The following is a 24,893-nucleotide window of genomic DNA, read 5'->3' on the forward strand; positions in this document are numbered from 1 at the left end:
ATAGACTATAAATCTCCTGGAGCACAGCACATCAGAAGCCCTTGATCCAAACCAGGCTAATGGTTAACACCAGCCACGGTGAGTTACTGGGCATATTTGCCCTTTTGTTTGCTAATATTGTCATGATCACATCCCTTTCCTGATAGTTCCCAACACATGTTCACCCAACCCTGCTTCCACTTGGACAGAAAGGAAGTGTTGCCAGAGCAGTGTTTTAGCCAGAGTTCAGGCACTCAGTCCCTGGTTTGGTGCCCCCATGCCAGTCCACCAGGCACCCTGCAATGCAGCACTCTGGCCTTTGTGACTGCTGAACTGCCTTTAGCAGAGGATCCCAGGATGGGCTGGGTTGCAAGGGATCATCTTGTTCCAACCCTCTGCCATGGGCAGGGATACCTTCCACTAGAGGAAGATTCCCTTCCCCTTATCTGAGCTTGCTCTTTTTAGTTTATGCATCCCAATCCCAGCTGGGATCTTCAGAGCATAAATAGATTCTCTGTACTTTTGTAACAATATTTATTCTAAAATGATTTCTAAGAAAGGAGACAAAGAGCTGAGCTGTGAGAAATGCAGCCTTGCAGAACACAGAGGTGCCGCTTCTGTTTGTTTACTAAGTATAATTCAGTCCTACTCCTGCAACACTTTGTTAGGGCACGTTGTATTTTGCTCACAAAGATGCCTTTGTCAGCTCTCTCCAACAGTTGTCCAGTACATTTTTGAAGTGTTTCCCACAAATCCAGCTCTGCACTCACAGCCTCCAATGATAAACAACAGCAGTTGGGATATGCACAGTGCCCAGACATTTTATTGCATGGCATATAAAATATCAGAGCAGGCAAATAAAATTTTTCACAGTTTGACATGAGCTCAGCCTTTACTTAATATTTCACTCTGTCTGGTAATGAAAGACATCCTGCTTGCCCCAAAGCACTTGTCTAAAAGAGCAGATATTTGAAAGGTCACAACCACTCGGAGCAGCAGGACTGCAGACGCCCGCTCGGATGTTTGCTCGGAGATAAATCAGGCTGCAGCAGCTGCTGCTCCCAGCCCCAGCCCAGGCCCTATATCAATCACATACACAAACTTCTTGCACTGGGACACACCACAATTATTTAATTTTTTTTACACTATCAGCTATAAACCATGGCAATCTCTTCCCTCAGCTTAAGAGATCAGATATTTCAGGCACTCCCTTTACTCACATCATAGATCTTTCAAACAAACTTCTGTGGGACAGATTAAAAAACGCACCTTAACAAGGAATGTTCTGTGGTCAAAAAATGCAACAAAACTTGCATCAAAACGTTTCCATTCCCCACACTTCCCATGGCATGCTGCCCAGTCTGTCATCTCTGCCCACAGTATTTCCGGATTTACTCCAACGATGAGAAACACCACAAAAAAGGCTGAAGTTTCAATTAGTTATCTTCCTTTGAGAGTCTCTGCCCTGCAGGATGCAGTGCCATGGGCTGAGCGCCTCTGTGCCTGCCACGCTGCACAGCTGCCTCAATCCATTCCTCACGGTCACTCAAACCAAAGCACGGAGGAACAGATTTCCTCATTCTCCTCTGGGAACACTGAAGCATGTCTTTGGGATGGGAATTGTTACTACAGGGGGGATGAAAGCAGGGACTTTGAGGGGGAGATCCTTTAGGAAAATGAGAACTGCTGCACAGACCCCAGGGCACATCTCTGCAAACCTCTGCTGCCTCTGTGCCAGGTCTGACATCCCACAGCCACTTAGAGAACTGGCTGTGGCTGGTCTCCATGAACAGCTGATCTGGGAAAGGAGCAAGGGATAATAAAGAGGAAAGGGAAAGTCAGACATACTTTTTTCTGCTCTCTTTTTGGTCCTGGAACCAAACCTGTACCAGCAAGGGGTTTCTTTTTATTTTACTCTTTGAAGAGCTCCAAAAAAGGCTGGAAAACCACAGAGCCAATAAGCTTTTCCACAGGAAAGCTGCAGAGTCACCCCTGGCCTTGCTGCAGAGAGCAGCTGTCCCTGTGCTGCATTTCAGTGCCTGAGAGCACAGGAGCCATGGAGCCTGAAATCTCCTCAGCGACCACGCCACAGCTGGAGCCAGAGCTGGCTCTGCTAAATACAGCATCCCTGAGCTGGGAACTCGAGTGGGCCGTGTTGGATTGCACAGCAAAGCAATTTAAGCAAATGACTAATCTAAACCCTTCAGTTTCGTTCCTACTTTGGGCTTTGAAAAAGTGGCTGGAAAACATCAACCGTCAGTGCTCATCCACTGTAACAAAGCAAACCCAGAAGATTAATTTTGCCCTCCTAACACCAAACCAAGGCAAATCCAAACAACGAGACTCTTTACTGAGCTGTGCCCAGCCACTTGCACTTGGACTTAGGTCAGGATTTGTGGCATACAAAAAGCATGACATGTTTTTCACTTTCAGAGGGAGGAAAGAAAAATTACGGATTATTTTCTCCCCAGACTTCTTGGTACCTTAACAAAGTCAGTATTTTGATTGAAATTACCCTAAGATTCCCACAGTCCTAACAACTATTTCATTACGATACACATTTCTAAAGTGAGTAGAAGTACACATGTCCATTATATCTAGAAAGTGCCACAGCATTTGTTTCTAAAACCAGAGTGCATGAAGAGTTCTTCATGCAGCAAGGTCTCAGCCAGCTAAACTAACAAGAACATTAATTTGCTATTTGAATGCTCTGATTTTAAAAAATCTTTCCAGCTGACATAACAGTGAATTAAGAAACACATGACAGCAAGATCTGAAAACACTACACTGGATGCAACCACAACTGAGAGCAAAGTTCCATTCGATCAGAAATAAAGATGATTCGTGCCTTGCTCCCCAGAAAGGCAGAACATTCCAGCACTACCAATGGCAGTGCTGCAGCTGGCTCCAGGCTGGCAGCCTTTGTCAGGCAGTCTGTGTTTCACCAGCACACGTACATTACCAGCACAGCACACTCATACTTACTGCGGTGCCGGCTGCCGTAGGAGCAGGGGTGCCACGACCCTCCTTACCAACAGCCTGACTTTGTTCTTCAGCCCCACGCGTGACCAGAATCCTGAAGTGCTGCTGCCTCATGTTTTGATCTGGTCTGATTTTAAACAAGCATCCCTGCCCCTGAGGCACCCGCTCTACTGAATTGCTTCCAGGTATTTCTGCCCTGTTCCTGCTGTTTCCAGGCAGTTCTGAATTCAGCCCATCACCTGTGGGGGTAATTCCTTCTGCTGGTGGCTGGACAGGGTAGGAAGTACTCCTTTCCAGCCGTATCCGAGGGTACCTGACCAATCTGTCCCCTTTTGTGCCAGTAAAGCCAAAGTTCCCTCCACCTCCCGTGCCTGTACCACTTGTCTGTGGCTGCTGTAACTGGAGAACAAAGAACTTTTTCCCTGAATTTGCTGACAGATCTGGCACATGCTGCAGGGACCAGCGCCGGGGTTCAGGGGTGGGAGCGTTATTTGGAGCCTCAGGACCAAAGGGAAGTAGAGTAACTTGAGGCACATCTGCACTCGAGGCCCGATGCTGAATCCTCACACCGCTGATGTTTAAACCCGAAGGCGCTTCACTTGCTTCTTCTCGTTGGGCAGTCAGCAGAGCCTCCTCACTCGGGTTATTAGCAGGAACACTGCAAAATATCCTACGGTTACAGCCAACAGTTCCCTCTGTCTGCTGCCCTGACTCTTCTGTCAGCCCAGGAGAAGAACGTTCAGGAGTCGCCTGTGGAGAAGAGCAGTTTTCTACAGGGGATGGATAATGCTCCCTGGAGTCTGACAACTGACAGGGAAGCGTCTCCTCAGGAGACTCCGGGGCCGCGCTCTCGTCGGCAGCTTTGCGCTGGAGCGAGATCTGCATGGAGGAGCTCCTGGTGGGGCGCACGTCGAGGCCGTTCAGCAGCTGCGGGATAAACATGGATGTGCTCCTCTTCAGGGAGCCCACTTCGTGCAGATCTCCCTCGCCGCCACAATCCGCCCCGTGCCGCGAGAAGGCGTGAGGGCTGCTCCTTCTGGGCAAGGTGTGGAATGCCATGAAAAAGTCATCTTCTCTCTCCCGGGCGAGGATCTCCGACTCGGGGGCCGTGTTGCTTCTCCCAGAGCCAAAATGAAACCGCAACCGATGGGCCATGGTTTTACAGAGAGGAGAAAAGGAGAGGGAGAACAGCGACAATTCAGGCACTGCCAGAAGTTAAAAACCAAAGACATAAACTCCGAGAAAAAGTGTCCCATCTGCCAAACGGTTAGCACTGCAGCCCTGGGAGCGACAGATAGCAGAAATAGCCCAAGTGGCAAGCAGCATTCCAGGCATGATTGGGCAGGAGCAGTCAGCGCTCCTACACACATGGTGACATAGGGTAGGATGGTGGGAGTCACGTGGCCTGCTTCCCCCTCTCCAATGTAAGAGTGTGAGGAGTTTGTTTTTTCCTTTTTTTTTTTTTTTTAATACCAGCAAGAGCCTGAAACAGCACCTTCCCAGCTGCTCCTTTTCCATCAGGGAGGAGTGGCCCCAGTGGGAGAGCTCTCGCAGCTGACCAAGGCAGCGAATACACTCAGCACTGCTATAAATCTAAACCACATCAGATTCACAGGGCACACTTGGAGAAAGCACTTGCACAAAAATGTAACTACAACAAAAACACTTCCATTTTGTGTTAAAAGTTTAAGTCAACGCCACATGCAAATGAGGAAAATTCTTTCAAGCGTAACATTTTGGTTTGTTACAGCTCTGGGCTGTCATGGCAGAACAGGAATAAATACAACATGGTTATGCTTTCAATTTTAACCATGCTCATAACACAGTTAAGCAACAAACTTTTGTCTTTAAAAAGGCAACATATATATCTATAGCAGCAATATAACCTGTGCTCCCCTCTGAGTAACTACAAACAAAGCAATCATACACATGGCAGAGATCTCTCACACAGTCAAACCAGCAGAAACGTGCAGGACAGCAAGACACAAAGCTCCTTTTCCAGATTTACCAGGCAGTACGGGAGAGGGAAGAGCAGAGCTGGGTGTTGCATGTCCGTTTGTACTGGTTTGTCTCAGAGCCTGCAGAGAACTGCCTGCTCCTGGCCGGGCTCCAGCGAGGGAGTCAGCAATGCCAGCACGCGTGGCACTGCCAGCCCCGAGTACAGTTACACCCTCCGAGAGCCAGAAGAGCTCAGGAGAAGGACAGGCAGCCAGGATACGCCAGAATGTGAACCAATCACCCTAAATCAGCTCTGCTACAACAAAGATACTCAGTGCCCCGAGGGCACTCACGCTTCTCAGCACATACCAGAAAAGAAACTCTGGTTAACCAGAAGTGCAGCTCCATCTCAGGCCTGGACAGCTGTTCCCTGGGAGAACTGGAAAGCTGAAATCTTGTCAACAGCTCTGAAAACCTGTATGTAGCGGGTCAGTCCTGTGCCCAGATATCTGAACTCTGCCTGCAAGCAGCTTGCTTTCAAGAGCCAGAAAATTACCAATGCCAACACCAATGGCTGCTCAAACTGACCAAACTGCCAGCACCCAGCACAATCCCACATTGTTTTATGTGCATTATGAGACACAACAAAAATGTGAACAGCTTCCACACAGCAAAGGTCCTGGAGATTGCCTTGTAGAGGCACAGGTGCTGGTATTAGATTATCTTATTTTTCAGCTAAAACATATTACTTAGGAACACAGTCTCTGCACCCAAAATGAAACTACATCACATTCACTCTGTTAAGAAAGGCAAGGACACCTGCAGAGACAGAGTGTGCTTTGGTAATTTGGGAACAAGAAGAAGGAACAACGTCCTCCCAAGAAAAGCCATTTAAGTATCAACAATTAGTATGTGAGAGTAAAGCCAAAATAATCAGTTCAGTGTCTCATTCTATAAACACAACCTGATGGAAACCTGCTACTCCAAACCCCCCAAAGTAATTCCCTTGCCATAGACCTCCTGCAAAGAAAGCCATAGCTCCTAACCCCAGGTGCTGCCTTGGCCAGGAGGCTCCAAGCCCAAGGACAGACTGACTTGAGGCAAGACCAAAAGGAGAACACACACAAATCAGTTCAACAATAAAAAGTGCTGAAACTTCCAGGGTAAGGCCAGTACTGCACACACAAACTTGAAAATCCAAAACAGTATGTCTGAAATGATTATGCCAAACCTGTCATGTCCCAGCTGTCACTGCACACGAGTTTTTTCTCTCACTTACCTCCCTGCTCCTGTGGCACCTTTGCATTCCAATGGCACATGGCAGTTTGAATAGTGCAAGTGGTCATTATGATCATTATATATAAGTAAATACGCTTCTGGTCAGCCCACTGTAGAGGCACAATTCACCAATTTATTTCCTCCTGAGGAAAGATGCAGTCATTGGGCTGCCCAGTCCTTTTTCTCCCCAGATTACAGCTTGTGGGGTAAACTTTGCTCTTCATTTATTAGGAAGAAAGAAGGAGAGAACCTATTCGTTGAAGACAGATGCTTCCACACTGTCTTTTTTTAAATGAAAATATCTTCACAACTCTGATCTTAATTCTCAGAAAGTAAACAAGTTCAGTAAAAGTTATACTGCATTATACTGCCCCCAGCTCAGAAAATGTTAATTCCTGATCTCATGGTCAGAGGGATGGTGTTGCAATGTTCAAAAGACAAACCCCAAGCACTGGCACATTTAACCCTGATGGTACAGAGGGACAGTGTCACTTTTCCCAGGGATCACATCCATAACAGAAGCCAGCAGCAATCAGATGGTGAAAGCCTCCTCCAGAAGAGGCAAAGACTAAACCCACTAACACCATGTGAGCCCTGTGAGGCAGAGAACTGAAACCCAACAGAGCATCCTTCTGCCCTGACCTCAAACCCTCCCCACAGACATTGTGTAGACAAGATATAGCTCTGATAAGCACCTCCCAAGGCAAGATGCAGAAGTCTTAAAGGACAGAAAAGGGACACTAAAATGATCAGGGACTGAAGCAGCTGCTTTAGCAGCGACTAAAAAGGTCAGGACTTTATTGGTTTGAAGTGCAGAGCCTGCAGAAGGACAGAGTGAGGGTTTCACTGCTCTGTGACAGGGCTGGCTGAGGAAGACCATTTTGGGGCCCTTTTAGTCCCAAACTCAAAAGGTTTTTACACATCTATTTGTGTTTCTTGGCACGCTCACTGAAACAACAGACCAGACACCTTGAAGCTGTGTTGCATTCTCATCAGCTGTGGCTCACAGAGCCTTGTGACCAGTGTAACACAACCAAGACAAGCACTCACCAGTCTGTTTTCATCAAACACCTCGAACAGGAGCCGATGGTTGGTTGGGTTTACCTGTGAGAAAATCCAAATGTCACTGGAAGTTCAGGAGCTGGACTAAAATGATATCTGGGTACCAGCTCAGGCAGCATCAAACCAAGGAAAAGAGGACAGGACTAACAGGTCTGATGTAAATCTGTACTTCAACTGGAGCACCAGAACCTTACTGCAATTGAATATTCCACTGGTGGCAGTGCTCTCCCAGAGTTCCCATCCCAGAGGCACAATCTGCCATGTCTGCCCTCAGGCACTGCTCGAGATTAATGTTTGCAACCCCCCAAATTCTACCTGAGCTGCTTCTGTGAAGCTACAGCTACACTAAAAGTCAACAGTTGTTCTTTGGAAAAATATTGTCTGCAACTGAGTAGCAATGTTACTGCCCAAATAGAAAATAACATCAGCTGTGCATGTTCTAATAATGACCACAAATAAAGAGGAACTTACTCTAAAGTAAAACTCTTCATTCCATTTAGGGTTCAGTGTCTGTAAAAGAAATTACAGTATTTACATACTGATGTTTCTTTAAGTTTCCTGGTGTGCAATTATAAAAACATACATGCAAGTGACAGTTTTCTAGGGAAATAAAAGGAAAAGCATGTAATAAAATAAACTGAAAAATATATTTCCATCTAGAAGTTCTCTATTGAGTAAACCAAATGTGGGAGGATATTTGAGTCAGATGATCCTAAAATAGATGTAAAATATAAATAGAAATTGATGATTAAAAGACAAATCATTGAAAACCTATAGAAATAAAACCTGAAGACATTTCATTCTCAAGATTAATTTAAACCCAGATTTTTAAAAAAGTATTTTTTAAACACAAAGGTAACTTTAGGGCTACAAAAATATGCTCAGATTTATACCGTGAAATAAACAGAAAAATAATAATAAAAAAACAACCCAAAAGAAGAGGTTAGTCCTTAGAATTGGCAAGATATTCTTCCAATCTCCTCCCAGTCCAAGGATTTTAATTTTAATAACCTGACTAAAATGCACAGAATAAATGTGCATATAGATTGCAAGCTGAAGTGAGCTCAAGCATGACATAACAAATTGATAAAAAAGAGATGAGAACTACAAACAGTAATCTGGGGAATTCAAGCTTGGGTAAGTATAAAAACAATTGGACAATCTGTCCAATGTTTTTGTGCTCATGCCAAATCATTCCCTCATGCTCTCACACAGCAGAGATTTATGGGCAGAGCTGACAGGAAAAATTGGCTTTACACCCACGACAATTCTGTTCTGGTGGAGAAGGGGAATCTTGGCTGTTTATCTTACTCCTTGCTGTAGATCCAATGGGTACCTCCTGTGCAGGACTTGAGGGCTGACTATACTGCATCCCTACAAACTGGGCATACAGGACCTCATGGCAGAGCAGGAAATGCTTCCTCCAAGAAAAGACCACAGTAAAGGGCAGGTGAATCAATGAGGGGAAGGGTAGGGATGGGCTTGTGGGCACAGAGGAACTTTCAGCTTCTTTCTCTGAAGGAGCACAATGTATTCAGTGAAAAATAAATTAAAAGAAGCAGGAAGGAAAACAATGTTACGTTTTAAACACTTGTATTCATCAAATGCTACTGCTGTTGGCAAGAGAGGGTAAAAACAGTTTACCAAAGCACTGCTGCCCATTGATAATCCATTAATTCCAAATGCTGCTTAACCACAGAGTTCAGGGAAACCTGCTGGAGGAGGCAGCAGAGTCCTGGGTAAATGCCTGGCAACTCACAGAAATCTCTCCCACCTTTACAGGTCCCACTCTTAGTTGGCTGATAATGACAAATATCTCTTGGTGGAATTTTGTTGGTGCAAACTAAAATTGAGATATGAATAAAACCCAGCTTTGGTTGTAATTAAAAATGTAAGAAATTCCAGGCTTTTCTTATAGCATATCTTCTGTCATCTGGTTGTTTTAAACTCCCATATTAGGAAAATATTTTGAAAATGGAAAATTTTAACAGAATGATCTTTTTTTGTTACAAGTCAGATAAACTCTAATTAAAGCAGAATTTCTCAGTCCTTTCTTTCAGCCATGTCTTTCAAAGAAATATGAATTTGAAAAAAGAACCTGTGAATGGTGCAGTGGCATTTGATAAGCCGAGCTTTAGGGAACAAAATGCAACATGTTAGGTGCTGTCTCCAGGCCAGACACACTGAGGTGCAGACACCTGTTCTCTGATTTTGGTTTGGAGAAAACCACCTTATCCAGCTGCTATATATGTATGTAATGATTTTAATTAATGCTGCACCATGTTATACAATTATGTTCCAGTGTTGTTAATCCTTCCAAAGCCATGGAATTAAAAAGAGTATGTACATACCTTTTTGATAGTTTTGGTCTGCACAAGAGCAAGTTCTCTGTTCTCATCTGCTACATACAAGGAAAGTTTCACATAGGGGTCACTGCAAAAGAAGAAATCAGATTTAATGGGCTACAATGGTACAGCCAAAGAGCATTGCAGAAGGAATTTGTCATTTAACGTGGTAACAACAGCACCTCCAAACACTTCTAGTGGAATTGTCTTCAGTGAAAGCTCAGAACTCCAGTAAACTACCAACACATTGAAAATGAATGTTTGAACGTGCTCAGTTAAACCCTGCCCATAAGAGCCGAGTCATTCCCTGCAGCTCTGTCCCTGCCTGCTCCCACACAGCTCCTGCCCACGAGCATGCCCATAGCACTCCATTAAAATCAGTCAGGGAAAACTGGGAGCCGTGGGGTTTGGCTGCAGGTAACCCCTGGAGGCTGACAGGAAGTACAACAGGAAGCATTTTGAAGCAGCGGCTGTAATTGTTTTTGAACCATAAAACCAAGCTGCACAGTACCAGCAGTGATTCAGAGAGACAGGGCAGAGAGCAACCTGCTCTAGTGGAAGCTGCTCCTGCCCTGCAGAGGGTGGACCTGGACGGCCTTTAGGCTCCTTCCAACACAAACCATTCCATGGTTCTGTGCTCTAAACTGGAGGAAGAGCATCCTGCAGGAGCAGATGAACTTCATGCAGGTACAGTGTCAGGAGTGGAACTGGAGCAGTCTCTGCTTGAAGGGAGGAAATGAGTGCCTGAGGAAAACCAGGACCCTGAGCTGCTCTGGTGCTTCCCTCAAGGCTGCAGCACACCCAGCTGGATGATGAGCCAAGGTTTTTTGAAAGCATCAACAAGAGACACTCACAATACCCCCAGACACTCAGATTTTCCAACCAAGTCATTCAAATGCTGATACTTTCTGAATTTAAGGAACTATTTTGTGACAGTATCATGACAGAACAATCGGCACTTGCGTGTCCATTATAGTGGATGCTCCATGTATCAAATATAAAATGCCACAAAGCTGTAAACAAGAATAAACAAGACATCTTGTTGGATTAATTATTCCTATCAGTAGATGCACATAAATACACCTACTTAAACTACAATTAAGTTCAGCATTAAGCACCAAGGTCTAGAAGAAAGCAAAGTGATTATAAAGAAATGCTGATGCTGCTTTGAGTTGCTTGATGTACTGTGCTAATATTTACAGCTATCCTCCCAGATTTAGGTTATCAATCCATATTTGGGCAATGTTGTTTTCAGGAACCTTAAAATACTACTGTTTTTTAGTGCTAAAATACCCTGGATGAATCTCCTGCCTACAGAAAATGAAAACTGTGAAAGTGGCACAGATTATTTTTTAGATTTCTATTAAAAAAAAAAAACCTAGAGAATAATTAAGTTTATTACAAATTTCAGTAAGGAGATCTTGCCTTTACTGAACAGACTACTGACATCTCTGCCTGCTCTAAAAGCAGGGACAGAGTGAGTCAGACTGAGCTGTGCAGCCAAGCTCGTGGTCCTGAAGGTGAAGCTGGAGTTTACCCAAATGACTGGATATTTGAGACTGTTTACTTACACGCATTTGTTTACTTAAAACAAACGGAGACCGGAGAGCAGGGAAAGCTGACACTGCCCCAGGGGCTGTCTCACACAGCCCTGCACTGCTGCCCAGCCCCGGGGCAGAGCAGCTCTTCTGGCAGCACACAGGGGCTCCAGCTGAAGGCAATGGGCCAGAGGAATACAGAGGTCCCTTCCCAGCCCCAACAGCCCATGGGGAACACAGAGCTCACCCACATAGTCAGTATATGCCAATTCTTCACCCTGCAGTTACAGGACCTCTTAGTGACTAGAATGCACCTGACTAGTATTAAAATTCTTATGTTCAGAAGTCAAGAAATAAAAAGCATTGTAAAGCTTTTAAGAAACTTATTCCTTAGAATCAGGCTCAGATTCCAACAACCAAAGAAGCAGTCTGATTTGCAAGTGCCACGAACTGAGCAGCTCCAGGGGTCTGTAGAGCTCCAGCAGTTTGGATCCTGCTCTGCAGGTAACACAACCAGGGCTCCTGGGATCCACACAGACACAGGGAGAATGAAACGAGCTACAGGAGAAAATAACACACACCAGCTGAGACTGCCTGGGGAACAAACTGGTGAAGGAATCAAAGAATGGGCAAAGAATGGAAGAAGGCAGAACCCAAATTAAGAACATAACTACAGCAGCAAAACAAAATAACTGGAATCCCAGAGAACAGACGCTACGTGTCAAAGCAGCAGTAGAAACACTGAGGAAATTTTAGTGGTTAATTGCACCCTAAAAGCCCAGCTAATAACAAGTATTCCAGATAAAAGCGGCATCTTCGCAAGGGAAAATCAGTACCAACGTGGAAGGCCTATTAAACAAAAACATGAAAATCAGGAATATTGAGGAAAACTTGCGAAAGAATGAAATACTGCATCTGGTCTTTTAAAAGTCACTGGAAAACACTGGATATCCACAAACTGGAATGAAATAGATGTGAAGACAAGCAGTAAAATACCAGATTCCTGTGTCACCACGGTGCCTGCAGATGTGTTAAAGGAAGGAAATCCTGATGATTCAGATGACAGAAGACAATAATAAATGAGACACCTGCTGAGAGCACAGAAAACCCCAACAGATCAATCAGGCAAGTTTGCACAATGCTCTCAGGAACATGCTGAGATTCTTGGGATGTTCTTTGCAAGGCCAAGAGCTGGGACTCGATGATCCTGATGAGTCCATTCCAACTCAATATATTCTATAGTTCTATGATTGTAACTTTTGAGAACAAAAAGCAGATTGGAATCAGTCTGGAGTTGTACCTGTCAGATATTCTCACCCTGAAACTGACTGATTAAAAGGAGGGGAGATGGGGATTAAAATGAGATAGTGCTTTCTTGACTTTCCTCAGGTAGACACACTCATTCCTCAAGAAAGCACTATAAACCCCCTTACAGCACTCCTGGAAAACACCATTCCAAGGGGTGCATGAACACTTTCACTGTGCTCTAAAAACAAGTGGAAGATAAAGCAACTCATCCCAGAGCTGCTTGTGAACACCAGTGTCAGCCCTGAACTGTGGATTTGCATCAGGATTTAAAAGGGTGGGCTGGAAAAGCTCAGGAGTGTGGCAGTGGATGAGCAGAATGAAGCCCTTCCACTCACATGGGTAACACAGTGTATCTGACACACAGAACTAACAGTTCTGCACCTTGCCAGGAAAACTCGCTGCAGGGATCACTGAGGAAAAGTACTGGGTGTGCCTGGGGAAGAGGATAAAGGAGTGAATGTGGAAATGCCAGTAGAAAACTTTCTCTACAGCAATTTTCACACCAGTACCAGCACTAAAATGCCATCTTAGTGAAACCTGCAGCACAACAAATTGACAGTCATGGACTGCTAGGAGGCTGTTAATGTGGGAAATATCCAAGTGGAATCTCAGTGTTCTGGTAGAATCACTGCAAGACCAGAAAATGGATAGAGGAAAAGAAGCACAAGCCTGGAGCCTGGGGACACTACAGATGGCCAGCCCACAGCCAGAGTTACACTGGCAGCCCCCAAACAGCATTGCAGGCACAGAGACACCAGCACAGGGACAGGACAGACTGACAGAGAGCCAGTGCCCAAGATGTGACCCGACTGTACCACAGGGCAAAATAAACCTACATTTAGGGCAACAAAGAGAAATCTCAAAGGACCAAGTAGTGTTCAAAAGAGAAATGAGCCCAGCCACCATCATACCAGTGACTGGAGGTGAAGGGGAGTTGATTTGTGAACACCTATCTAAAACGTTCCTCGCTATAAAATGGAAAATGATTAAAAGCACTAAAATCTCATCTATCCAAACATGATCAGCCAAAACCTAAAGAGAACATCAATGCCTGTCAAGATCAGGAGAACCTTGAAGCTGATAACAGTTCTCTGGAGAATAAAAGGGAATCCTAAGAAAACAATGCTAATAATGAAAGTTATGTTAATCATAATCACAAGTTAGTACAAAGAGAGTTTGGCAGAACAACAGCCATCAAAACAATCTGAAGTCTTAAGAAATCCTTTTCCTGACCTCTGGAATCCCTCAGACATCCAGAATTAGCTATTTCCTATGGTTTTGCCAACTTGCAGTATCTGGCATTTTCTTAAAGCTCAAGCAACTGTAGATATATAATTATCATCTTTCATTTGAATCTCAGCATGAGAAGGCAAGCTTCCAGCTCTTCTTCTGGAGGACAACAAAAGCACTGATGACTTAGAAACTCCAGCAAAAATCTCAAGGAAGATAAGCCTCCTTTAAGAATCACATTACTTTGGAGCAGTGTAAAACTGGGGCCCATGAAGAGTCCCATTTGTTCACTTGAGTCCGCAATCCCATTTGCTCTGTACTTTTGAAACAGTTTTGAAAGCAAGTCTCAAACTAGCTTCTGCCAGTGACATGATGTATTATTTACTTATTTTAAGCTCCAAAAGAAGGGGGTGGAGAGCACAGGCACATGTAAAAGAACAATGGAACTACTAAGGCCTACATGGCTCTATTTTTATTTTAAAAGCTGAAACCGCCTCCCCACATATAAAATTTAGTAACGCTGGTTATGCAAGTGCGTGAATGCCAGGCTTGTCACATGGAGGCAAACTCTGCATTTCAAAATAGCCCGGCTGGTTTCCTTTGGAATAGTCTTGCACAAGACAATTTTGCTGCTGTAAGACACACAGAACCATTCCCTTTGTGCTGCCCATTTTCTGCCTCACGTATGCAAAGGAACTGATCGACAGCTCCTGTAATTTTGGTTACAGAAATCCCGGCACACTCCAACATGAATGCAGAGAAGCCTCTTGCCCAAAGCCACATCCCAATCTGATTCTTTCCCTGGTCTTGAGGGGACCTCTACTTGGCTCTCAGTAACCTTCATCCATCCTCTTTTCCCACCCCTCACTCCATCCAACCCACCTGCACTCTCCTCAGTGCAGGTATACATAGAACCACCTCCTGACTGAGCCCTTAAGGCACGTGCCTCCCTCTGCTCCTGAGTCACAGGAGCTGAATGTTTCAACAACCCCCAAAATGACCACCTTCAGATTTCTGACCTCAGGCCACCTCCTCCCCAAGGACTGGGCTGGCTGAGGGCTCTGGGCATCCCTCCTCCCGTGGGCAGGGACAGAGGCAGATGTGTCCAGGTGCTCTGCATGGACACTGGTCAATCTACAGACTGTGCCAGTGGAAACTGCTTTTACAGACAACATGCCTTCAAGACCACCACCTTCATATTCAGATCAGTACCACATACCATCTTCAAAAATACTGATCTCAAGGAGTCTCCACAAAATCATGGGAGCCCCTTGGATAGCAGCTAACATCAGGGCTGAAAAGCAGGTTATGCTCGGTAAGAGGAAATTCTGTGAGCATCAAAATGTTTTTCAGAATAATTTAAACACACTTAGAGAAATTCTGTCTGTGCATGCACTTACTGCAGCTTAAAAAGTTCCAAGAATTTTTAAAAATCCCAACATTTTGCTTAGTCACTTTTAGATTCAGAGATGAGGGAAACAAACCCCCAAAATATGCATCATTAAAGAAGATTAGAATTATAATGTGATACTTCTAACCAAGTTTTATGGAGAACAGTAAAAACAATGTTCTAAGGCAGAACCTTTTACAGTCACTATCATTTTATCCCAATAACCATTCCCCTGGTGACTTTCCCCATTCCTGCACAGTAAGAAAGGAGAAGTACAATAGAAATACACAGCAATTAACTACAAGGAACACTCCAGAGCACACTGGCTGTGTTTGCTCCCTGGTTTTATTTTAGCATGAGTCTCCCAAGTTTCATCTTTCTGCCTGTACTGAGTAACATCCATTAAGAGTTTTTCTCAAAGAGAAAGAAGATTTTGTCCTCACTGTCATACAAGTCTCGCGTCCTGTGACTAAAGCAAAGCACAGTGTCCAATAACACAAAGATGAAGGAACATCAGCTTCTGAAAAGAAAATAAAACCTTACCTTACCCTTCACCGCAAAGCCAAACTTGCAATCCGTTGTGCCTAAGCATCCCAAAATTTCACTCCTCCATACCAAATCCCAGAGTCATTTTACAGACCTCCCATTTCCCTTCTACTGTTTTATTTTGCAAAGAAAGGCTCACACTTCTTCTGACTCTACAAGAAATGTAGCAAGGCTTTACCAAGAGCTGCTAGAGATAATGACTCACATCACAGACAGCTAAGAAGTGCCTGTGGGTGAAAAAAGGAGTTAAAAATTACACCTCAAACCCCACCTCCAGTGTCTCCACCTTCCTTTACCATGTTGTGTTCTAATAATGGGTAACGAGATGGATTCCTTTTGTATTCTTGCTCTCTTGGAAGTCTCCCAGAGCATAAAGAATATTTTAAGCTTCCCAAACAGATGGAAGTGTAAATATGGGCTTTTTTCGTCCCCGGGGCCATTTCTTTTGCAAAGGTTAGATGCATGCTCTAAAAGAATACGCATACATCATCCCCTGGAGCTGAGGGGCTGATGTATGCACAGATCTTCCTATGCCATTTCACACTCCCAAAATATCTTAACAAGTTCCAAAATCCAACGGGGGTGGGGAAGGAGAGAGAGAACTCCATGACACCTGGCTTTTGGAAGAGAAAAGCTCAGCAAGTAGTTCTGCCTTAAATATTTAAGACCAAAAGGTTTTCCTTAGATGATTTTATTGATGTGCCCCCTTTTTCTTTTAAAGATACCAGATTCAGGTAAACTCACAGATCACAGTAGAAGCAGGCAGGTGGGAAAGCTGAGGAGCTGAACACAAAAGCTTCCTTTCTTCAAGTTACAAGAAACATTTTACGTTTCTGTATTTGTACAAAGATTTTTTTCTGTTGAGAATTTTTTTTACTATGACATTATAACTGTAAGCAATTATTACCAAGTCCTCTTGTTAAGTAGCAAGACCACATCCTCGAATAAGCAGAATTTCTCCATTGAAAGCTCCTGAAATACATACCCAGTGCATCCTAAAGAACATGACATGTAGAAATGGGTAAAAACCTGCTGATTTTGGTGAAAAACCTCAAAGCCTCATTTGCCCAGGAGCCACAAGGAAAGCTGAGGAAACTCTCTGGTGCCCTCTGCTGGCCAGGCACTGCCCGGGAGATCAAACGCCTGCAGCAGTGTCGTGGATACACCGATACCTGTGCCACACCTGGAGCCCAACATTCATTCCACACACCTGTACGAGCATCAACGCTAAGGTTTCACAAATAAAACTATCCATGATCCAGCACATTTCTGCTGAGCAGCCTTTCATCTCTTCCTATGCCAGCACCCTCTCCTACACTGGCCACACACTTGAGACAAGTCCTTGTCTCGCTGTCCCATCAAGGGCTTCTTTCAGGTAAGCCCAGAGCATTTCCCCCGGTGGAAGCAAACAGCTCTGCCCCGTGCCATTCCTGGAGCTGCACTGCCACTGAAAACAGACACTTTTGGGAAAGCACTGGCTCTGCTTTTACAAAATTCCCCTCCTTCCCAGGTGGGCACACACATCTGGCTCTGCAGCCAGCAGTGACCTGCCCACGGCTGCTCCCTACACCCCATATATATTTATATATCTACAGCTTTTATGGGAGCACACTTTGTTCCACAGGGAAAGCATGAGCCATGGGTGCTGCTAAAACAGAGGCTGCTTTAGCACTCCCAAGTCCAGCTAGAGCTGGATCTGAGGAAGGTCTCAGCAGGTTTCTTTCCCTCCCCACACTGTTAATAACATTTCATTTCCACTACACTGGAAAAAGTTCCATTGCAAATCAGCTAGAAAAAGGAAAAAACAACAACACAGTATGAACTCTCTCCTACTTGAGCAACTGCCCTCTAGTCAGGTGGCTCTGGGAATTCTGTCACTGCTCTGCTCCACCTCCCTCAGCCAGGATGCACACAGCACTCTCCCTCTGGCACACAGGCAAGTGCTGAAGAGGCAGGTCATTTGAAGAGGCATTCAGGAGCCAGAATCTTTTTTTAAATGGTTTGATTAATTTATGAAAGCAACTCCCTTCCGTGGATTTGTCTCTGCTCATCAGGGGAGCCAATCCAGTTCCAAGGCAGAACAAGTGCTGGAGGAGACAGCTCCAGGGTACAGCCTCCACCACCCTTCTTCCCGTAGTTAAAACCACATAAACTATAACTCTAAGTGGACTAGAAACAGTGATAGCAGACATAAAGGAATAGAGGAATAAAGGAATATAAGGTAAACACCTGCCATCTTTGTCATCTGCAAAGCCACAGCTTGGTGTGCTCTCCTCCCATCACAAACCACAGTGACAGTACACACATGAATTAAAGATTTCAGCCACATTTCAAGCAGCCTTGCTCACAACAGCAGTGTACAGCACTTACAATCCTACCAGCAGCCTGGAGCCTGCCTTCCCCAGCTCCATCATGGATCCTGGACATATGAAATCAAACCAGAAAAAGGGCTTTTCAGAAAAAAAAACAATAAAAGCAATAAGCCCTGAGGCAACACATAACAAACTCCTACGCTGTTAGAAGCACAGCTCCCTGACATCTGCAATTTTTACTGAAAAGCACTTCACATTTTCAACTTCCAGACAGCCACAATTTTCACTTACTTCATGATTTAGAAAGCAAAATACAGTAGCTAAGGCACCCCATCAGCTGTACCTTTATGGGATACTCACAATCTGAGTCCAGACAGTATCTGGATTCTTGTACAAAATTTATCAAGACACTTCAATTAAGAAGTTGGAAGGAAATGAAAAGAAAATAAACATCAAACATTCACACAAGCAAGCTGATACTAAATTCACAAAATCCCAATCTGCGGTATCTGCTCACCATCAGTATGTATCATATTATACTTGTAATTTTACAGGGCAAAATACAAAGCAGGTTACAGAACTCCACTTACATCTACACTACCCAGCCTCTTATGCCCACCTCCACTGCAGATGAAATGCCCCACAGTTATCCAGCATCTCAGGGTGCTCACTAATCCACTCTACATTCTAGTTACTTTGTGTCATTGCAATGTAATTCCATACATTTCTGAACTATCAGCAGAATCATAGGAAGCTATGGGATTAGAAAAGCCCTCTAAGATCACTGAGTCCAGCACAAATCCATGTCCCCAAGTGCCACATCAGAATGGTTTTTAAATCCCTCCAGGGATGGGGACTCCACCACTGCCCTGGGCAGCCCTTTTGGGAAAGACGTTTTCCCTAATATCCAACCTGACCCCACCTGGCAGCACTTACCTGTCAGGGTGTTGTGGAGAGCAAGGTGGTTTCCCCTGAGTGTCCTAAGATATCCTTACTTGCTATTAAAATGATTTCCTAAGTCAAAAAGAACCCCAAAATAACAAACCCAAAAGCACTGAGATTTCTTTATTGTTACAATCTTCAGAAAAAAAAGTACAAGTTTCTCCAGTGCTCTACACAGGTAAGAGACTTTCCTTAGATTTAATCAAGAAGGAAATGTCTTTCAGACTCTGCAAGCCCCCAGGCAGTGTTTTATAATGGTAGAGTTGATTAAAAATGGTCAGGACAATCCACTGAGATGCAAAACACAATGTATGCCTTGTAGTTAATCTTTCACAGCCAGGCAGGAACACGGTAACTGTTTGAAGCCCTGCACAGCTCCACAGCTCGGCAATACCAACGTTGTTTCAAATGTACATTAACTCATTGGAAAGATTAAAACAAATTTAAAAACACATGTAGGGAATGTGCTTTTAACTCTCCACTTTTATAGAAATTCTACTGACTTGAGACCAATTGCCTTAAAATATGTTAAGGCCACTTCAATAGGATTCAGTACAAATTACATTTGGATTAAGCTTCATTTTGAAAGACAGAGGTTATGTTGCTTATGGTCAGCATCAAAAACTGCTCTTCAAAACAACACATTCAGAGAAAGAAAACAAAAAAAGCTTTGGCATACCATATTCTGCACACAGCTACCAAAGGAACGCTTGTTGCAAATTTCACCCAAAACACTGAAGTTGATTAAACTTTTAATTGCTGCTTTTATGTAGTTTTAAGCTAGATACACAAGTTAATGAACAATTTGTAAGCATCATTAAAGAAATACAGGAAAACCCACAGGGAGGCTCATTTATACATTAAGAAATTAGTCATTTCAATAAAAGCTAAAATTGGATACCACTAATTTCAAACTGATAAAACCCTTCTAAGCAGATTGGAACATTTGCAGTAGAGCATTTTGTCATGCTCGGGCTTAAGAGAGCAAGAATGTCAAGCCCGAATTAACCTTCAGAAAAAGAAAATTACTGGCTTTGGGTTCATTTTAGCTTCAGAACCGGCTTCTCCCCCAGCTATTACCTGGTTGGGTTCTGCAAGCCCGGGCTTTGAGCTGTTTCCTGTGCTGGCAGGAGCAGCAGAGCTGCACGAAGGGCTGAGCCAACGCACAGGCAGCACCTGTGGGGACCGCAGCCCTCGCCGCGCCGACCGCGCTCCAAACACCCACCTGGCTCCAAAGATGTCCTTCTTGGCCAGGTCAATGCCCGAAACCACCTTCACCCTGAGGATGCGAGACTCCTCCTGCAGCAGAAAACAAAGTGGGGTTCAGGTTTATTCTGTGAGTCGTTTGGAAGATCAACAAGAGGTTAGAAGACAGCAGGAACCTCTCCTAGGGAGGATTTGAAGAGAAGTGTCTCTTGGAATCCAACCAGGAGGAGTATGACTCCAGTCAGAGCTGTTAAGAGCTCAATAAAGGCAGAGAAAGAGCAGATAACAGTAATAACATCATAGTGATAATACTGTAACAATAATAGCAATAAAAGTAGAAGGGTATTTGCTGAACAGGGCCATTGCACATCCTAAGTGATCCACATGCCACAAATTCATTCTGCATTGACACTAAAGCTCTTCAAACACAAAGGAAATTATTCATAACACTTTAGTAATGAGAGATGTCTGTGATGTAAAAATTGAGGCTGCACGGTTAAAAATAAATCCTTAAAATGAAAATTTTTAAGCCTGTCTCACCACCTTGGTGAACGTGGAGAGCTCAAAATCAGCATTCCCTGACAGATGGCAAGTCCTGCAGGTGCACATCACTGGAGCAGCAGCCTGATGCTCAGTGTGTCACTTCATTACATGAAGCGCCTGAGGAACATCAGTAAAAATGGCCTTTTTTTACTTTGTTTTTTTTTTCCACCCTGTTTGAGCAACACAAAGAGGCCACCAAAATGAAACCTGGAAAGGCTTCTACAGAAACAGGTTCTGCAGTCCCCATATCAGTGATACCTTCTCTCCTCTGATAAGCCTCCCAGAGCTGCAAGATACTGGATTCAATTACAGTAACTTGAGACTCCGTTCCTTGAAACCTGTTCACAAAACAATTACACTTTCCCACAGGCTTCTCCTGGACTGTTTGCTTTAGGCAGCTGAAAGCCAGACACAGCTTTGTCAGCTGTCTTGGCACAGTTTTCCAACTGTGAGGAAGGTCAGGACGAGCCCCAAAGTAAAGCCATACCTGGGCAGCCCAAGTCACCCGTCTGGAAGGAGGCACGGCCAGGGGATCAGAGAACAACAGTCCCATTGAACCTGTCTGAGTTCCACCCTGGCACGTCCTGCCCCAGGAACTGGGCTGCACTAAAACAACACTGAGACACAAATCCTTCCTGTAAACCTGGAGTTTGGTGTTTCCCCCAGCTGCACTTAACACTGCAAGGTAGCTTCTGACTAGGGAACAGGACTTTTCTCCCCAAAAGAGCCCAAAGCTTCCCTGAGAGATGAACAAAACAGCAAGTGAAAAAAAACAATTCAATGGACTCAGTATTAGTGGATACTGAAGTTTTTTCCTATGTACCATGTGCCTGGTTTTCTAGAGCAGTTTTAATATACAAAAGGCAATGAACTTGCAAATTGTGATCAAGAGAATTCCTTCAGTAAGAGAAGACAGCCTAGAAAAACCCAAGCAGAAACTCAGACTGTTCAGACCTCACTGAAGTAGAGCTAGAGGAGAAGTTGCAAAGCTGTTTCTATATTAACAGTGCTACTCAGACTCCCTCTAGCAAAGTCCAACATCAACTTCACTGGAGTGGCACCTTCTTCCTGCACTGAGGGCACCTCTGCACATTAACTGATTCAAAAGAAATCAAAGAAAAACACAAACAATCCCCACCACCACCTTTAAAAGAGAAAAAGGCAAGAGGAGGTCCCACTACTGGAGGATCCCTAACTGTGTTTTGCAAGATACAAAAGATGATGCTCCAGATGATCTAAATAGATTCTCAAAAACATACTTGAAGGGTTACAGCCACTTTAAGTGTCCCAGAAGCTTTGACCCTGTTCCCTCCAAGGAGGCTCTCAGCCTCTCCTCAATTTTCCAATTCAACAAGCAGAACAAGTGCTTTTGCAAATGTTTGTTCCAATTCTCATATGCATGAAATATATATATAATATGTAATATAATATATATGTATATGTATATAATACAATGTAATATAATATATATGTATATGTAATTATATGTAATATACATTATATATATTATATATATGTAATGTTTTAAAAAATAATTACACCACCTCCTCAATTAGTCATGAGGTCTACCATATGCACTACATGTATTAATTTTTGCTGACTCCTTGCATTGCAATTTCTTCCTTTATCTCCAAGTGTGCCGTGTCCAGGTAAAAAAAGGAGTTAAATTATTACAGCAATAGCTGTGATCTCACCTCATTGTCCACCAAAAAATCAGATAAAGGACTGCTTGGCTGGGCACAGCCTGAGACTCACAGAGTACCAATTACCTGCTGCAGGTTTCCACCCAGCCCTCTCTGAAAAGGCTGCACAAGAAAACTAGGATTTTGGTTGGTGTTTGTTGTAAACCCAGGGCACAGTGACAAAGATCGCTAACCGCAGAAAAACTCTGTGCAAGAAGACCCAGGATCCAAAGCCCAAACAATAAAGTGATCCCCAGCACCAGCAGAGGATGGGATAAGGAGACAGACTGGGAGGATTAGGGAGAAGTGGGATCCATGGCAGAGAGCGAGGCTGAAGGATCACAAACATACAGCTGCAGTCCTAATTTGCAAGTAAACAAACAAGAGCAAGCAAGGCAGGGAAACAAGGCTGATCACGGCACAGCTCAGCGGGACTCAGTCCGGGAACCAGGTACACACAGCAGGAGCAAGGCCACACCCAGGGAAACCAGGGCTCCTCCTCTGCTGGGGAGAGCAGCGCCTGAGCCACACAGACACCCTGCCCCAGGCACCAGATGGGAAGTGCAAGCGGATGAGGGACAGGTTCCTGACTGGAGCAGGATGGTTCTTCTGTTGGGACTCTAAAAAAGCACTTGCTTAATTAGCTTGGCTGTAACTTAAAACGGAAAGAGATGCCAGAAGCAATGGTGTAAGTCTGAGTTCTCTCAGCTGAACAGCTTCAGGTCCCACATGAACTGACACTGCTGAGCACACTCAGACTCCAACTGTCCAGACCACGATCCACACAAAAGCTGCAGAGAACAATCTACTGGCACTTAAATATCCTGACTGAAAGACTTCCATCAGTGATCAATCATCTAACATATTCTTAAAGAGCAATTTCCCAACACAAACTCCCATTTTCTGGCAAGAGTATCCAATACCCCTTTGAGTCAGCAAGCAGTGGAGGCAACTGCACACTGCAGGACACAATCTTGGGATACTCCTTCCCTCCTCCTGCACCCACCCTCGTCTGTTTATCATCCCACCCCATCCTGCCACGACCAGCCAAATTTTCCTCCTTGAAGCATCACAGAGATCAGGAGGCAGGAAATGGCAAGCTGGGAACAGTTACAGGGAGACAAGGCTTCAGAAGTCACTTGCCACTTGAGTTGCCATTTGCCAAGGAAGAATCTTTGGTTCTGTTCAGAGCTGAAATTACATAGCAGAAAAAATACTTGTCTGGGAATTAAACTGTATTCACCTGTGCAGGGAGTGAACACCTGACTCTGCAATTTTTGTATTCCACTGAATTCCCTGTGTTTTGTAAAGCACATATCCTAAGCTGCTTTTTGAAGCACAGTTTGAAAGAAGTTCAGCTCATTCCACAGACATTTTTCTATCCTATTTCAGCCTTGCCTGGAGCACAATAAGCCTGGAAGAGGCTCCTGGTGCTGCCACTCCCTACCCTGGGTGGCTCCTGCATCCAGAGGCCAGGCTGTGCTCTGTGCAGCCCCAGAGCCGATGCTGCAGTTCCACTCCTGCCCCATTTGGATTTGGCACCTCCAGTGCAGAAGGAATTCCCAGCAGTGCTGTCCTGGGCACTGAGGTTCAATCCTGGGAATGCAGGGGGGGATGGCTGTGGGGCTGTGGACATTCCTGCAGCTGTCCCTGCCCACGCTGCTGTCTGTCCCCAAACACAGCCTCCCTCCCCAGCTGCTGCAGCAGCCTGCCCTGGAGGGGCTGGTTACCTATTAGTGCTGAGCCTCACTGCTCCTCACGTCCGCACTGACTTCTGCTCTGTCCAATCATTAACATGAAGTTTACATATTCCTGCCTTCCCCAAACATGTCAAAGGTTACAGAGTTCTCCTCTTTGCTGAAGGATAACTTTTACACGGATTGTGTTCCCTTAGCTGCAGTTCACATTGCCAGTTCAGAGGACTCAGCTTATTTAGGTGGAACTGGAAGCCTATAATAGCTCAAAACCCAGACTTCATCAACAGTGAACAAACCTCAATTCACCTCAGAAAAGATGAAGGAAAACAGATGTATTTCCAGATTTAGGAGACTTTTGTATGTAAATTACCTGTATGATTCACATTTTGTTAATTCTTTGTTAAACACACACCGCACTCACTTTCTGCAGTTGCTCTGGGGAGCCAAGTAATTCTAAGACCCATTAAAACACTCACATAAAGAGAACTTATTAAGTCCTGCCCTTGGATTAGTAAAATACCCTGGAGCTGGGAATTTAGAGAAGAGTTGTGACAGCAGAAAAGAAGGAATGTTCTTCAGTGTCCCAAGCTGCCTTCTCCCCCACAGGCAGGGGAAATGCTGCCGTTAAAGGGTGATCCAGGAGAGGCAGCTCAGCCAGCACCAGCTACACCCGCACAGAAGTGCCGTAAAATCAACCTGAACAAGTTGTGGAAATACACATCTGTATGCTCTGAATGAACGCTGAAAGAAAGCCACAGCAGTCCAGCCCGGTGTAAGAAGGAAAGCTGCAGATGTCAGCTCCCAACAGGACAGACAATCCCATGACACACGGAACGTACGCATTAAGAGAACAGCCTGAAATAACAATCGATGGGGGTATAAAATTAGAAGGTTGACTCGTTTAAATGAACAGAC

The 24,893-nt window shown here is 44.5% G+C and overlaps 1 protein-coding gene across 9 annotated transcripts in view; it reads right to left on the reverse strand.

The window, feature by feature from the left end:
* LOC310922202 (E3 ubiquitin-protein ligase NEDD4-like) overlaps positions 1-24,893 on the reverse strand; it is an 86,995-nt gene that overhangs the window by 41,026 nt on the left and 21,076 nt on the right. For 3 of the 9 annotated variants that reach the window (XM_083882639.1, XM_083882638.1, XM_083882637.1), the window contains exons 2-5: positions 20,076-20,149; positions 9,591-9,672; positions 7,711-7,749; positions 7,228-7,281 (exon numbers count right to left, since the gene is read on the reverse strand). Coding sequence is in view for 8 of the 9 variants with exons in the window: in XM_083882638.1 (XP_083738764.1) it covers positions 7,228-7,281; positions 7,711-7,749; positions 9,591-9,672; positions 20,076-20,149 (249 nt within the window). In the remaining variant the exon portion in view is untranslated. Of the gene's footprint in view, positions 1-2,964; positions 4,403-7,227; positions 7,282-7,710; positions 7,750-9,590; positions 9,673-20,075; positions 20,150-23,728; positions 23,762-24,674; positions 24,837-24,893 lie in introns of those variants that run through there. The other 6 variants (XM_083882632.1, XM_083882633.1, XM_083882631.1 and 3 more) reach the window with 3 other exon arrangements.

The sequence above is a fragment of the Zosterops lateralis genome (genome assembly GCF_965231275.1).
Source record: "Zosterops lateralis genome assembly, chromosome: W".
NCBI lineage: Eukaryota > Metazoa > Chordata > Aves > Passeriformes > Zosteropidae > Zosterops > Zosterops lateralis.